The 14370-nt window shown below is 52.8% G+C and overlaps 1 protein-coding gene across 2 annotated transcripts in view; it reads left to right on the top strand.

Annotated features, from left to right (window-relative positions):
- Positions 1-12971, top strand: part of ADGRD1 (adhesion G protein-coupled receptor D1) — a 181211-nt gene extending 168240 nt beyond the window's left edge. For both annotated transcript variants that reach the window (XM_040251587.1, XM_040251588.1), the window contains 5 exons: positions 2358-2449; positions 6277-6403; positions 7659-7700; positions 9269-9361; positions 10734-12971. In XM_040251587.1, coding sequence (XP_040107521.1) covers positions 2358-2449; positions 6277-6403; positions 7659-7700; positions 9269-9361; positions 10734-10829 — 450 coding nt within the window. In that variant the 3' untranslated portion in view covers positions 10830-12971. The remainder of the gene's footprint in view (positions 1-2357; positions 2450-6276; positions 6404-7658; positions 7701-9268; positions 9362-10733) is intronic.
- Positions 12972-14370: the final 1399 nt, after the last annotated feature.

Below are 14370 nucleotides of genomic sequence, written 5' to 3'. Positions count from 1 at the left end.
TAAGCACTGGCCCACCAGGGAAGTCCCTAAAATTCCCATTCTTAAAGCGGCTACCAGTTAGTTCCCTCACTCTCTAGTCACTGTCCCACTTGAATGGGCTGCCCCCATGTTTTTCACATCCGTGCTGGCCCACCTCTCCCTCGTCTGCTGAGTGTGGCTTTCCTGTGGGTGTTGCCCGGTGTGGAGTGGGGAGGGCACTGGCGTTGCTGGATATTCGTGTTTGTCAGCTTCTTCCATCTTCCCTGACCTTGGGAGATGTCCACCTTTAACCTCACTTTACAGGTGAGAGAATGGCAGTGAATGAGGGGGCCTGACTCTCTGGAGCCAAGCTGCCAGTTGTGGAATTGGTCAGTGAAGACAGGGGTCCCACTGACAGCATGTTTGTATTTGCTATAAAGACTAATGGGGCTTCTCAGGTGGTTCAGAGGTAAAGAATCCACCTGCCAATGCAGGAGACACAGGACATGTGGGTTTGATCCCTGGGTGGGGAAGATCCCCTGGAGGAGGAAATGACAATCCACTCCAGTATTCTTGCCTGGAGACTCCCATGGACAGAGGAGCCTGGCAGGCTACAGTCCCTGGGGTCGCAAAGAGTCAGACACAAATGTATGATAGACACACACACATGTATAAAGGCTAATAAACCCTTATTCACTTATGTGATGGTGTGAGCAAGGGGCTGAATGGGCAGAAGGGCCAGCTTCCTGGTGCTCCATCCCAAAGAACAGTGCAGGCAGGGATGCTCACTGATGGAGAGGCTGCTGCTGAGTCCTGGACCAGGGAGCCAGGGAGGAGGAGGTAGGAGGAGAGCTGGGAGTGGAGAAGGTGCGGGTCACTGAGGCAAAGTGGGGAGACATGTCTGCAAGACTCCTGAGATAAGGGGTATCAGCAGAGGTGCTTTGGAAAGGCCCCAGGACCCCCTAAGAAGACACTGAATGCAGGTATATGTGTGGCATGGCCCGTCAGGGTGGGAGGGGCATGAGTCCCTGCCTGCAACTTCCTTCAGACCTTAGGATGCTCTGCTGTGCCCCAGGTCTGGGATGGGGAGGGCCACTTTCCCTAGGAGGCTTGCCAGGGAAAGTCTTTGTTCTTACCTGTGGTCAGGCTTGGAAGTTCACACATGGCCAGGAGCCAGATGCCTCAGTGATTCTGTAAATGACCTCTGAACTTTTCAAATACAAAGATGTCTCCGGCCACAGCACAACCCTGGATTCCAGCTGGCGTGGATCCTGTAGCGGAAAGAAATCTAGAGGGAGGGGACACTTCTGCTGTCACCTGCCTGGTCAGACTCCTGTTCAGGACCCTGGAGAGCTGCCCACAGGAGAGGACAGGTCGTGTTGGAGCCACTGCCACCGACCCTTCCAGTCCCCCGCCCCTAGCCCTCAAACCCCAAGGGGAGCCTCCCAGCCCCCCAGACCCCAAGGGGACCTTCCCTAGCAAGGAGGGAGCACTGGGCAGAAGATGAAGAATCCTTTACCATGGCCTCTGTGGATCCCACAGCTGGGAGCCTGGAGTGGGGGCAGGAGGTGAGAGTCAGGCTGTACTGGGGCTTTGGAGATGTGATTTCCTATCTTTCCAACACTCAGACTGCACTGTGGGTGTTATTGCTTATTAAGTGGAAAAACTGAGGTTCAGAGGACTTCAGTGTCATACCCAGGGAGTACATGGTGAAAGGAAATTGGAACCAGTTCTGTCTGATTCTGAAGTTCACAACTCCTTACCTCGGTGCTGAGTGGAGTGGTGCTTTCTTTCTTTCTTTCAATATTTCTTTATTAATTTTGGCTGCACTGGGCCTTCATCGCTGCACACAGGCTTTCTCCGGCTGCAGCGAGCAGGTTGCTGCTCTTTGTTGCGACGTGTGATCTTCTCACTGCAGTGGCCTCTCCTGTTGTGAAGCATGGGCTCCAGGGTGTGCAGGCTTTACTGGTGCGTGGGCTCAGTAGTGTGGCTCGCAGGCTCCAGAGCGTAGTCTCATTAGTTGCGGCCCACGGGCTTCATTGCCCCATGGTATGTGGGATCCTCCTGGACCAGGGATCGAACTCGTGTCCCCTGCATTGCAAGGAGGACTCCCAACTACTGGATCACCAGGGAAGCCTGAGAGGTGCTTTCTTTGATGTACTTCTGGGGACTAGCCCTGGGATGTTGAGCTGTCTTTCTCAAGCGTAGATGTGTGCTCCTGGAAGCAGTCTTGCAAGGGATCTGTGTAGGTGAAAGTTCAAGGAGACTGTTAGATTTCTCCCAGAGATGCCAGCTGTTTGCTTGAGAAGCCCGGCTGGGGAGTGAGTGCCGCCAGGTGGACTCAGACGTCCTGCAGGTGCGCTCCAGCACTTACCTTGTCTCCTGTGCTCCTTGTGCAGGTCAACATTGGCATCCTCATCGCGGTGACAAGGGTCATTTCACAGATCAGTGCTGAGAACTACAAGATACATGGAGATCCCAGCGCCTTCAAGTAAGCTGGACCCGGGGCTGTCAGCCATGCCCCCTACCCCTACTGATGCTCTGGGGGTGGCAGGAGGGCGGGTCACACTCTTGGACTCACTCTGTGTCCACTTGACATCACAGGGAACACAGGGCTCACGCTCTCATCTGTCTCAACCAGGAGCAGCCCCCTTTCCCAGCTTGCTGCCCGATCTGTGAAAGAGGGGGTTTATTAGATGCTCCTCCAGAGACAGCTTCACCCCTAGAGTTAGAGGAGCTTGTGGTGGGGTTAGGAGTTAGGAGTGGTGGGGTACAGTGGAAGGTTCTCAAGCCTGACTGTCCTGCTGCATCGGTCTGGCTCAGCCCTTACCATCTGCTGAGACCTCATGGGCTGTTCAACCCCATAGCACCCTGCTTTGCTGATCTGTGTGGTGGGGGTGACAGCGGCCATCTCAAAGGTTGTTGTGACCTGTGCTGGGGCTAATCCATCCACAGAAGGAGCAGGCGTCTCCACACTCACATTTGCTGCCTTCTGGGGTTTCCCCACCCCACTGTTGGGGATCTGCTGCTTGCAAGTGTCAGAAAACCCAACACAAGCTGACTCAAGCAAAAGGCATATCTATCAACACAGGCAACCATGAGTCTAGGAGCGAGTCTAGAATGGCTTAGTCCAGGACCCAGTCCGCCTGCATTTCTCTGCCCCACATCATCTACTGGCTTCACCCTGAGATGAAGTGCCTCCTGGTGACAAAATAGCTGCCAAAGAAGGTTCAAGTCCATGTGAAAGTGTGTCTCTTTCCTTCAAAATCAGACAGAGGTCCTGAGCCTGCAAGCAGACTCAGACCAGGCCATATGCCCACCCATGAATCAGTTACAGTGGATGGACGTCAGCAGTTAAGCCAGGCCTGAGTCACACGGTCCATCCTGGCTTTGGGGTGCAGGCAGCACCTCTAAACCACAGGGCCAGGAAGTGGGAGAGGTGGCTCCTTGCAGGGAATTTAGGGGCTGTTACACAAATAGGGAGGGATTCCCAGGTGATGCTAGTGGTAAAGAACTGGTCTGTCAGTGCAGGAGAAGTAACAGATGTGAGTTTGATCCCTTGGTCAGGAAGATCCTCTGGAGAAGGAAAAGACAACTCACTCCAGTGTTCTTGCCTAAGTATCCCATGGACAGAAGAGCCTGGCAGGCTACAGTCCTTGGGGTCACAAAGAGTCAGACATGACTGAAGTGACTTATAAACACCGCACAGTTACTAGGCAGCTGGCATTCTGTAAGTTACTTTAGCTACACTCCATCTCTTCTGATCTGAAAGGGAAAAGAGTAAATATATCTGCAGCAAATCGATAAGACAATTATTCTGTAATGAATTCCAAACACTGTAAATTAGCTTGACAGGTAGCTCTGGCTTCTCGGACCTTTTCAGCCCCTGGAAACCTTGGAGATGCTTCTGGGTCGGGGTCACTTGCTTTCCTCTTTCATCAGCGAGAACAGGCAGTGCTGCTCCATGAAGTGGCCTGTCCCCAGCCAAGGGGCCTGGCCAGGGAGGAGCCCGACCATCCCTCACCCCAGCCTCAGTCCCTAGACCCTCCCCTCCATGGAAAGGGCCCTGATCTGTCTCCAGCACAGGCTCTTGCTACCCCTCTGACCTGGCACCCAGGGGACCACTGGCCTGGCTGTGTCCAGAGCAGCCTAGGTCTCAGCTCACATCCACTCCTCCTCTCTGGCCCCTGTCCCCTCTTTATGCATCATGGCCCAGGAGGCAGCTGAGCCCATGACCCGCCTGCTCTCCATGGGGACCTGGTCTCGGAGTAGAGGCTAAAACATGGGAGATGGGGCTGTGATCTGGAAGGTATTTCTGCCTCTCTGAGGAACCATGACTGGGGCAATGCCTCTGTGCCCTCCCGTGTCCTGTGTCCTTCAGGTGACACAACGGCCGACCTCCTGGAGAGAGTCCAGCCGGTCTCTCTGGACAGACCCCTGACTCTGATGTCACCCAGTACTGACTCCTCCTCTTCATGTGGTGCAGCTGGACCCTGAGTACTCTCTCACTCCCTTCTTAGTGTCATTAGAGTGACCGTCCCCTCCCTGGGCTGGTGAAGCAGGAGCCCGGAAGCTGGGCTGGAAGATGCAACACAGCCTCCTTGGGACACTTCCGGCTCCTCGTCTCTTGGATTCAATCTAAGCCTCTCCTTCCTGCCCATGAGCTCAATGTTCAGTGACTAATGGGATCAGATGCTTCCTCCGGAGCCTTAATGGGCTGCCTTCTACCTGCTTTCTCATCTCTTATTGATTGGTCATGATTTCAGACTCCCCAGAAAGCAACAGAGAACATTCAGGTTTCCCAGTGAGATCAGGGACTGAGGATGGGCAGGGAGGTGTGAACCACGTGGAGCCTTGGGTGGTTAGGGGATGCAGGAGATGGAGCCCCACGCAGGCCCTGCCCCTGGTTGGGCGGGGCGTCAAGTCACGTGCTTGCTTGCGTGCGTGCGTGGTGCGTACGTGCGTCGTGCATGTGCGTGTATGCACAGTGTCCCCTTGCCCAGGCCTTCGACTCCTCCATCTTTGACAAGACCTGGCAGCTTGGTTAACAAACCCTCAGAGAGCCTCAACTAGAGGAGTTTCTCCCAAGATTCTTATCATTTATTGCTCTATTTTTCAAAGTAAAAATGAACCATCCCTTTAAAGTAGCACATTTGATACCGATTTGTCGGCGGCTGCTCCTTTCAATTACAGGTTTTCCCGGGATCTAAAGATTGAACCTCAATCATTCATGATATTTTATTTCCCAGACTCAGGTGTTTTAACGATGTTAACATGAAAACACGCGGCGGCAGCTTCCCTGAGAGCTGACAGGCGGGAACAATCCTTGGTTTCTCAGGAATTTGCGGCCAGGTGCTGTCAGTGCTGGGAGCTTGGCTTTCTGACCCAGAAGTGCCTTGGGGCTGTTACACCACCTTCCGGAAAGGGTTGGATTCATGTGCCCCACATCCGCGGGCTCATCCATGTGCTCCTCCTTCATCCGTTCAATGACCACTTCCGCAGGTCCTGGCGCCTTGCTGCGCTTTGGTGCTGCGGAGATGCAAAGTCCAGCCTCCAGACAACTCACCCTCCAGTGAGCGAGACCGTGTCAGCTGCTGCGCTGAAGGACGAGGGGTGTGCCAGTTGCTGATCTGGGCAGCACGGCTCCCATCAGCCTCCACACTTTTCTCTAAAGCTCACATGCAGAGCCTCCATCCACCCCCATCCCCATGGAAAGCTGAGCTGTTTCAGGAGTCAGGTAGCCTGGGCTTCAGTTAGCATGTGATTTGCAGGGCATATCAGAAACAACCAGGATTCGGACAACCTCATGGGCACTGCCTGAACACCAGCTCTGTCTGGGCTTTCCAGACACTGGGGGACCGAGATCCTTCTTCTCGAGGAACTCACATTCCGAGGGGGAGCCTCTGGGCTGCTGCTGCAGATGCCCCAGCACTGGGTGTGTCTCCCACCACACTGAGCCCCACAGCTCTGCTTCCCTCGGTGACACCTGGAATCTACATTTCTGTCAGCATCACCACCGGCTGAGTCAGGGTGGCCATCCCGAGTTTGCCCAGTGGACGTGCTGGCTCCCAGATGCCCAGAACGGGCTGCAGTCCAATCGGAGCAGAACAAGCTCTGGGTCAGCTTGCCCAAGGGCTGGCCTGGTGGCGACGTTGTTTTATACATCTGCGGTGGTCAGCTCCTCACCCAGGGTCTCCTGAAGGGAGGAGCCAGGTCTCACTCCTAGCAGCAGCTTTGTCTGCTCCCATCCGGAAGCCTTGCATCTGGACCTTCCCTGCCTGCCCATCACCTGAGTGCCCATCCCTGTTTCTTTGGCAGGTTGACCGCAAAAGCTGTGGCCGTGCTGCTGCCCATCCTGGGAACCTCGTGGGTCTTTGGCGTGCTTGCTGTCAACAACCAGGCCATGGTCTTCCAGTACATGTTTGCCATACTCAACTCCTTACAGGTGAGGGTCCAATGGGATTGTCAGCCTGGGAGCTGTCAGCTTTGTGAATAGATGAGTGGGTGCAGGTTGCCATGGCAGCAGGAGGGAGACACTCTGATCTGTTCCCTCCACACGCATTCACCTTGTGAGCCCGTAGGCTGGGAGCATCCCAGAGGACAGAGGCATGGATGGGGCACACACCAGGGTCTCTGAGCAAAGAGAACCTGGAGGACCCCATTTACAACAGGGTTGCCTCATCTTTCAGGGCAGTACCTGTGGGAGATACATCTAGCCTGAATGAAAGATGGTCAGCATGTGGGTGGCTCCCGAAAGGGAGCTGGGCATGGAGGGTTGGTGAAGAGGGAGGTGCCTCAGGTTCTGAGTTCTCATCTGCCCTCTACATGGAACGACAGAAAAGGTGACAGCCTGGAAACTGGAGATCTGAGATGCTCAGAGTCCGAGTCCCCAGACCCACGAGCCCCTGATGGAAGGATGGAGGCGGATGCTCATTGCCATCCATAGCCTACACAGCCGAGCTGCAGGCTGAATCCTGGCAAACGTCACTGCGGCCCAGCCCAGTCCTCACCGTGATGTCCTTACTGCCTCTGGGTCTTCATAACCAGCAGCTGTGTTGCACTTTTAATCTGTAATAAGCCCCTATACACAGCTTCCTTCTGGTTATCATGGTGACAGGGGATGGGTTGTCGTGGCAGCAGCCCTTACATACCACAGGTCCTGGGTTCCTCATTTATCCTCTGTGTCCTGGTCTCCACTTCCATAAAATGGGAACAGTAATAGGACATGGGGCTGCTTTTAGCACTCAATGAGATGAAGTGTTTGCCTAGTGCTGACACAGAGGAGCAGTCTCTAAATGTTTGAGGACATCCTCATCTTGCATCTGTTTTCATTGTCATCATCATCCTTGGTCTGCTGGTGAGGACACAAGGGCTGTTTAGCTGCTAGGCTCGTGCCCTCCCACCTGTTCTCCCCAGCAAGTTTGCCCCTCTTCCAGGTTAAGCCAATCTGGGCATGTCCCTGTCTCTGTACCTTGGTCATGGTGTCTGCCTAAATCTAGGTTAGATTACAGGACACCCTACAGGACATTCTCATAGTTTCATGGTGAAGCATCACAGCTTGCTCCCATCCTCTCCAACACCAAGCCATGCTGATGCCACTCTCAGAGTCCCTGGATGACATTGGAAAGAACCCTCAGAAAGTGTTTGTAACAAAAATGCAAGTGGCTCTAATTCTGTGTTTTCTTTCCTTTCCTTCCCAGGGATTTTTCATCTTCCTTTTTCACTGTCTCCTGAATTCAGAGGTATGTCTGCTCCACTTCCTGCCAACACCAAGCTGGTTTTTCATTTCTACAAGGGCACAGAGAGCAGGAAAGGTGTGGCCTCATCTGGCTGGTTTCTGGGACTGTAACCCTGAATGAGCTTTGGTGTCTGTAACAGGTGGTGTGCAGGCGGCTGCTTTCCATCAGTCCCTCCTACCTCATCCTGGTTGCTAAGCAACATACACAAATCCTCCCTCATTGATGTCACCCAGGGGCTGCTGGCTGCATGGAGGACCAGGGGAGATGGAGGCAGAGTGGAATAACTGAGCTGGAGACTCAGGACCTTGCTTGGCATCTGGTGTATTAGGGAGAGTGAGATGCAGATGGGCTCCCAGCAAACCCTCCCCCAAGGCATACAGAAAGCTGGCCTAGGGTTTAAGGAAGACTCTTGACTACAGGGATTGGAGAGGGGGCTTTTGTGATGCGGCTTCCAAGGGCACTGGGGCACCTGGAGTGGTCTCATTCCTCCTGGTGCAGTCTGGGCCATTGCACCTTCCATATACTTGGCCACGGAGATGGTGCAGGCTGCTCTGGATCCCATCTCTCAGGACCAGTAATCCATAGGAAAAGTTTTACCCTTACATTGTGGGTTTGGTGCCATGTTCCTCAGCATTTGAGCCAGGTGGCACTAGTGGTAAAGAGCCTACTGGCCACTGCAGGAGACATGAGACGTGGGTTCGATCCCAGGGTTGGGAAGATCCCCTGGAGGAGGGTATGGCAACCCAGTCCAGCATTCTTGCTTGGCGAATCCCATGGGCAGAGGAGCCTGGTGGGCTACAGTCCATAGGGTCACAAGGAGTTGGTCATGATTGAAGTGACTCAGCACACACACACACACATACACACACATACCAGGCCGGAATTATGGGGAAATGCCTCTGCAATGATGATTGAGAAGAGGGTGGGAACACCCACATTTGTGCTCTTTCAGGAGATTCTGTCCATTTGCACAGGAGAGGTCAGGCAGAGAGGAAGGAGATGTGGGGATGGAGCATACAGGGTGAGTTGCCCAGGACGATGGCAGCTGATGGAAGAGGGAGGTCACATGATTGCAAAGGTCACACGATTGCATAATCAGGCTGAGACTGATCCATGTGGCAGAGGGGGCAGGAAGGGGAGCAGCCTCAGAACCACACACAGCCTGCCCCACACATGCATTTGTTCATTTACTGCTCTGGGTGATGTCTGTGTCAGTCACATGCCCTGCCCCGATGCTGTTCATTGTTGAGCACGTCCTGTCTCTTCATCCAGAGCCATGAGTTCAGCAAAGACCAGGAGATCCAGCTTTCTCCCCGTGCAGGGCTGGGTATGGTGGGGGTTGGTGGGGGCAGCATAGTCTGTATCTGCCAAATGAATCAGTGACACACATCGCAGCTCTGGAACCACTGGCTATTTGGGCCTAATACCTCCGAATCCTGTCTCACCCCGTGTGCAGTGTTCTGGGCCTGGCATCAGCACAAATTCCTCAGGACCTTTTAGAATGACCTCTTATTGTTGCTTTTTCCACTTCTGAAATTGCTTCCACTGAGCCTTCCATTCTGCCTTTGAAGGTGAGAGCCGCTTTCAAGCATAAAACCAAGGTCTGGTCCCTCACGAGCAGCTCCAGCCGCCAGGCCAACGTGAAGCCCTTCAGCTCGGACATTGTGAGTGTGTGTGGTATCTTGTTTACACCCCTCCTGCGCCGGCTCATCCTTCTCTGAGTGCCTTCCATCCTTGGCCCACCTTGAACCAGGGCTCTTGTTCCTTGTCCTCATTGCCTGCAAAGCCAGTCCATGCCGGCCGGGGACTAGCTCCAGTTTCACTGAGCTGCACACAGCTCCCACCTTGCTGAGGACCAAGGGGTCCCGAGCCTGTGTTTTTCGAGTCCTGAGCGCCGGCCCCTCTGCTTCCTCCTTCCCTAAGCTCCATTGTCTGCACCGTCTGTGTTGGGGCAAATGGCTGCCCAGGTCGAGGTGATGGAGGCTTGGCTCAGGTGCTGGTGCTTGGTGGTTGACCCTTTCATACCTGACATAGGCCGGCAGGTGGCACAAGCTGATGTCATACCCCAACAAGGTCCCATCCTCATGAAATCACCTGAACCTCTCTCCTCCACTTTCCAGGACCAGAACTTCTTATTTTGACTCAGGGGGATGGAAGGTCAGTTGACCAAGAAGCAGACACTGGACGCACTGGTGTCCCACAGAGGCACCCAAGGCCCCTGGCACAGCCCGGCCTTTACATCAGGGTTCCTCCCCCTACAGATGCCTGAAAAATTGAGCATGAATGATCAGGGGTCTGAACAAGCCACGCACTTTGCAGTGCTGGGCTTGGATGTGTGGTTCCTTGTCCTCTGCCCTGCAGACCCCTGGGCAGGGCCCCGAGGCAGCCTGGAGCAAGCGGTGTCCTGCATTCTCACTGCGGTGCAGCTCCCTACCTGTCAGGCCCTTGCTCAGGGATCCCATCTCAGGAAGTCTTTCCTGGACAGCACTGAACAAAGGTGCTCCCTCCCTATTCCAGCATCCTACACCTGCCTGCCACTCCAGGGAATTGTTCAGTTTATTCATTTGCTTGATGGCCATTGTCCACCTCTCCCATCAGAATGTAAGCTCCGTGAGAACAAAAGTCTGATCAGCTTGGCTCACTGGAGCGACCTCAGAGCCTACCTCAGTCCCTGGTGCGTGGCCTGTTCCATAAATAACACAGAGGGAATGACTGGATAAGCAGATGGACAAATAGGTTTGCGAATGAATGAATACATGTGCGACTGAATGAAGGAAGGAAGGAAGGACAGAGTGATGAGTGAATGACTGCAGGGTTGGGTGCACCCCAGAAGCTGGGAGCTATGAGGCAGACAAATGCTTGCCGAAAAGGTGGAGAAAAGTGCTCATTTTTCTGGGGAGCAGTGCCCCTTCCTCCCACTAGGGAGGATTCTTGGCAGCTTTCTGGCCCAAGGCTTTGCTCTCCACACTCCCGGGGCGCCATGGGTTTCTCGTCTGGGAGTAGAGTCTTCACTCCTCACTCCTTTGTGGTTTGCAGATGAACGGGACCCGGCCTGCTACGGGCTCCACCAGGCTCAGCCCCTGGGACAAGAGCAGCCACTCTGGACATCGAGTGGACCTGTCTGCCGTGTGAGCAGAGAGGCTGAACACCCGGCCGGCCTGCTGCTCAGAGCCCCTCTACCTGCTGCAAACAGAACACAAGCAACGCTCCGCCATTGCCACTGGGACCCTCTCCTCGTTACCGTCTGGACGCTGGGGTCACAGCCCTGAGAGAGCTGTTCTCACCTGTGACCTGCCCATGTGACAGAGTCCGCCAGTCTGCCTGCAGCCTGATACACAGAGGAGGCGGGTGGGACCCTGGGGCACACGCTTCCCCTTCATCCCTGCCAGTGCACACGGAGCACAGGACCCTCCACGCTGGGCACACAGGGGCCATAGCACCAGGGGAGAAGGTTAACCTCTGCCTTGTGATGGGGACTTTGGACCAAAGTCCTGGTGTCTGCAGGGGAGGGTCGGGCTGAGGCAGCTGCCCATGAGCATGTTTTCCACCTGCCGACTCCACCCAACAACAGGGTCCCCAATGCCAGGCACCTGCTGAAGAGTGACTCTTTCTGCAGGGTGGCGCCAGCCTGGGCCAGCCCCATGTCTGCTCGCATGGCTGTGCTGGGCCTCTCCTGATGCCCAGGGCTGTGGGGTGGAGACGCTGGCTGCCCGGCCCCTATCTGTGCATGGGGATCTCACCAAGGTAGAGAGCTCCACAGAGGGTGGGGCTTCTGCTCCGAAAGCATCTCAGCCCCTTCCTCATGAGTGTTGGCTCTTCAGGTTCAAAGTCAGCCTTAAAATCCACCCCCTCCTCCTTTCCTGGCACCTGAGCCTTCTCTGTGTTCACGATGGGCCAGAAGAGCCACTGTTTTCCAAGGCATAACATCACTAGGATTTCTTCCTCATCACTTGCAAATGCTTTTCCGGTTTTCCAAAGAGTGGATCACAGTGGGGAGTAGCACGGTACAGTACGTGACTGCACATCGCTGCAAAGACACCTTGATAAACGGAGCCACGTGGCAGGCTGCTCTTGAGTGTGGGGGAGAATCAAGAGCCCCTGTCCTGACCGACCTAGGGAGGTGGGGGTAGCATTGGCTGTGTCTTCTGAGTTGATGTTTATTTATAGACCTAGATCTGGACTCAGCTCCCTAGGAAACGGAACGATCCTTACGACCCCATGTTTGGGCGAGATCCTGTGGAACGCTAGGGTTTGCGATCCTAGATGTGAACCAAAACGCCATGGAATTGTTGGGAAACAAGACTACGAAAGGTTGCACTGTGATGCCAGCACTAAGAGTGCTTGTGAAATGTGTGGGTAAGAAATTCCAACCTGTTTTTGATACTGGAAAATCTTCCTTGAAAACTGTGACGGCGATAGCATTAAAGCCCCTTACCCCCACGACCATCCTGCCCCATCCCCTCACCTCTGCTTGGTCCCCTGGTGAGTTCCTATGTGGTTTTGTAGATCTTTTCCCATCTTCCTCTGCACCTTCATAAAGGAACTGCCCTGATGACGATGAGTGTTAACAGTCATCTTCAAGCATCTCCTGCTGTGTTGAGCGTGGGACACAGTGGCATGTTGATGGAGGGGTTAACCTCTGTTCCTCCACAGGGAGGAGGGGTCCCCAGATGCACCAGCCTCGGCACCTGTGACAGTGCCCTGTGTGGTCCCACAGATGTGCCTTGGGGGGTGACCCTGCCTGATGCAGGCAAAGACCCCAGTGTTTGGTGAAAAGCATGGCTGGCCCCCGCTCTGAGTGTCTTGTGATTCCAGAAGCCAGGTCACCTGTAACTTGGCATTATATCCTTGTGCCCTGGAGCACCTAGAAGTGAGAACACTGTATTCCTAAGACTTACACTTGGATTTTTTCTTTTTCTTACTTAGTTTCTGGTGAAGCAAATCAAATAAGAAACTGTCTTTATTTTACATAGAATTCTTTGTTTTTGTTTTTTTTTAAACTCTGCATATTCACCCTACACAGCTAATATATCAGGAGAAGTAATGAACAACTTTTTATTTCTAAAGAAGGAGAGTAGTGCACTTTATTTATAGGCTATATATTTTGGCTTCTGCGGTACTCTATTATCTACACATAATTTGGCCAAAGATAAGCAATTGGAAAGAATTGTGTTTAAAGTAGTTTATAGCACAGAAAAGGTGACGGATGCCACTATGTAGTGAATATATGTTGTGACTTTTATGAAATAAACTCTTAATGTCCTTTAAGTAAAATGTTGTCCTCAGTGTCTTTTGCTGGTGGAAGGCAAGCAAGACTGTGTGTCTCTTGACAAAAATCTATCAGGAAAGACACGTGGGTAAAATCCTATCCTGGGATTCACTCGACAGACTTCTATTCAGTGCTTTCTATGTCCTCAGCACATTCTAGCTCTGCCGACTCTGCCATGGACGATGCCCCACCCTATCCAGAAGCCTCCCTGGGTAGGGAAGAACAGACAGTAGAATTTTTGCAGCCCTGTGTTCCTCAGGCTAATGTATTGCACAGAATATTGGTGCTTCTCTTCTTTTTTAAACTTACCAACATATTTTATTTTAGCTGCTGCTGCTGCTGCTAAGTCACTTCAGTCATGTCCGACTCTTGGCGACCCCATGGACTGCAGCCTACCAGGCTCCCCTGTCCCTGGGATTTTCCAGGCAAGAGTACTGGAGTGGGTTGCCTTTGCCTTCTCCATTATTTTAGCTAATATGTCAAAAATATTTCAACACAATATTAAAGAATTATAGAGCTATTTTATATTCTTTTTATATACCAAGTCTTTAAATATGGTTTATTATTTTTTATTAAAAATTTTTGTACAGTTTTTAAAGTTAATACTCCATTTACAGTTATTACAAAATATTGGCTATATTCCCCGTGTTGTACAATATAGCTTTGTAGTTTATCTTACACCCAATAGTTTGTACCTCCCACTCCCCCACCCCTATACTGCCCCACTGCCACTGGTGACCACTAGTTTGTTCTCTGTATCTGTGAGTGTGCTTCTTTTTTGTTATAGTCACTAGTTTGTTGTGAACCCCTAGTGGCTCAGACAGTAAAAAATCTGCCTGCAATGCAGGAGAACTGGGTTCAGTCCCTGGGTTGGGAAGATCCCCTGGAGAAGGGCATGGCAACCCACTCCAGTATTCTTGCCTGTAAAATACCATGGACAGAGGAGGCTGGCGGGCCACAGTCCATGGGATTGCAAAGAATTGGACACAACTGAGCATGCATGTACGGCATAGTTTGTTGTATTTTTGTAGATTACACACACAGACACACACACACACACACACACACACACACACACACACACACACATATACACTGGTGCTTCTTCATGGGAGGTTCAGAGACCCTCCCAGCTATAGTTATTCATTTGCTTTGTCACGTTGCTTTTGGTTCTTTTTACACATGATCTACTCGGTCCTACATCCTGTATGCTTTGCAGACATCTGCTTTTAAACTTGATGTACTGACGTACTGTAGGTACTTCCTTGGTGGTCCAGTGCTTAAGAATTAACTTTGCGATGCAGGGGAAGTGGGTTTGATCCCTGGTCGGGGAACTAAGATATCACATGCTGTGGAGCAGCCAAGCCCTCGTGATGCAACTACTGAGCCTATGCACTCTGGAGC

The sequence above is a fragment of the Oryx dammah genome, unplaced genomic scaffold (assembly GCF_014754425.2).
Source record: "Oryx dammah isolate SB20612 unplaced genomic scaffold, SCBI_Odam_1.1 HiC_scaffold_12, whole genome shotgun sequence".
NCBI classification, from domain to species: Eukaryota; Metazoa; Chordata; class Mammalia; order Artiodactyla; family Bovidae; genus Oryx; species Oryx dammah.
This window is presented reverse-complemented; position numbering and strand designations above follow the sequence as displayed.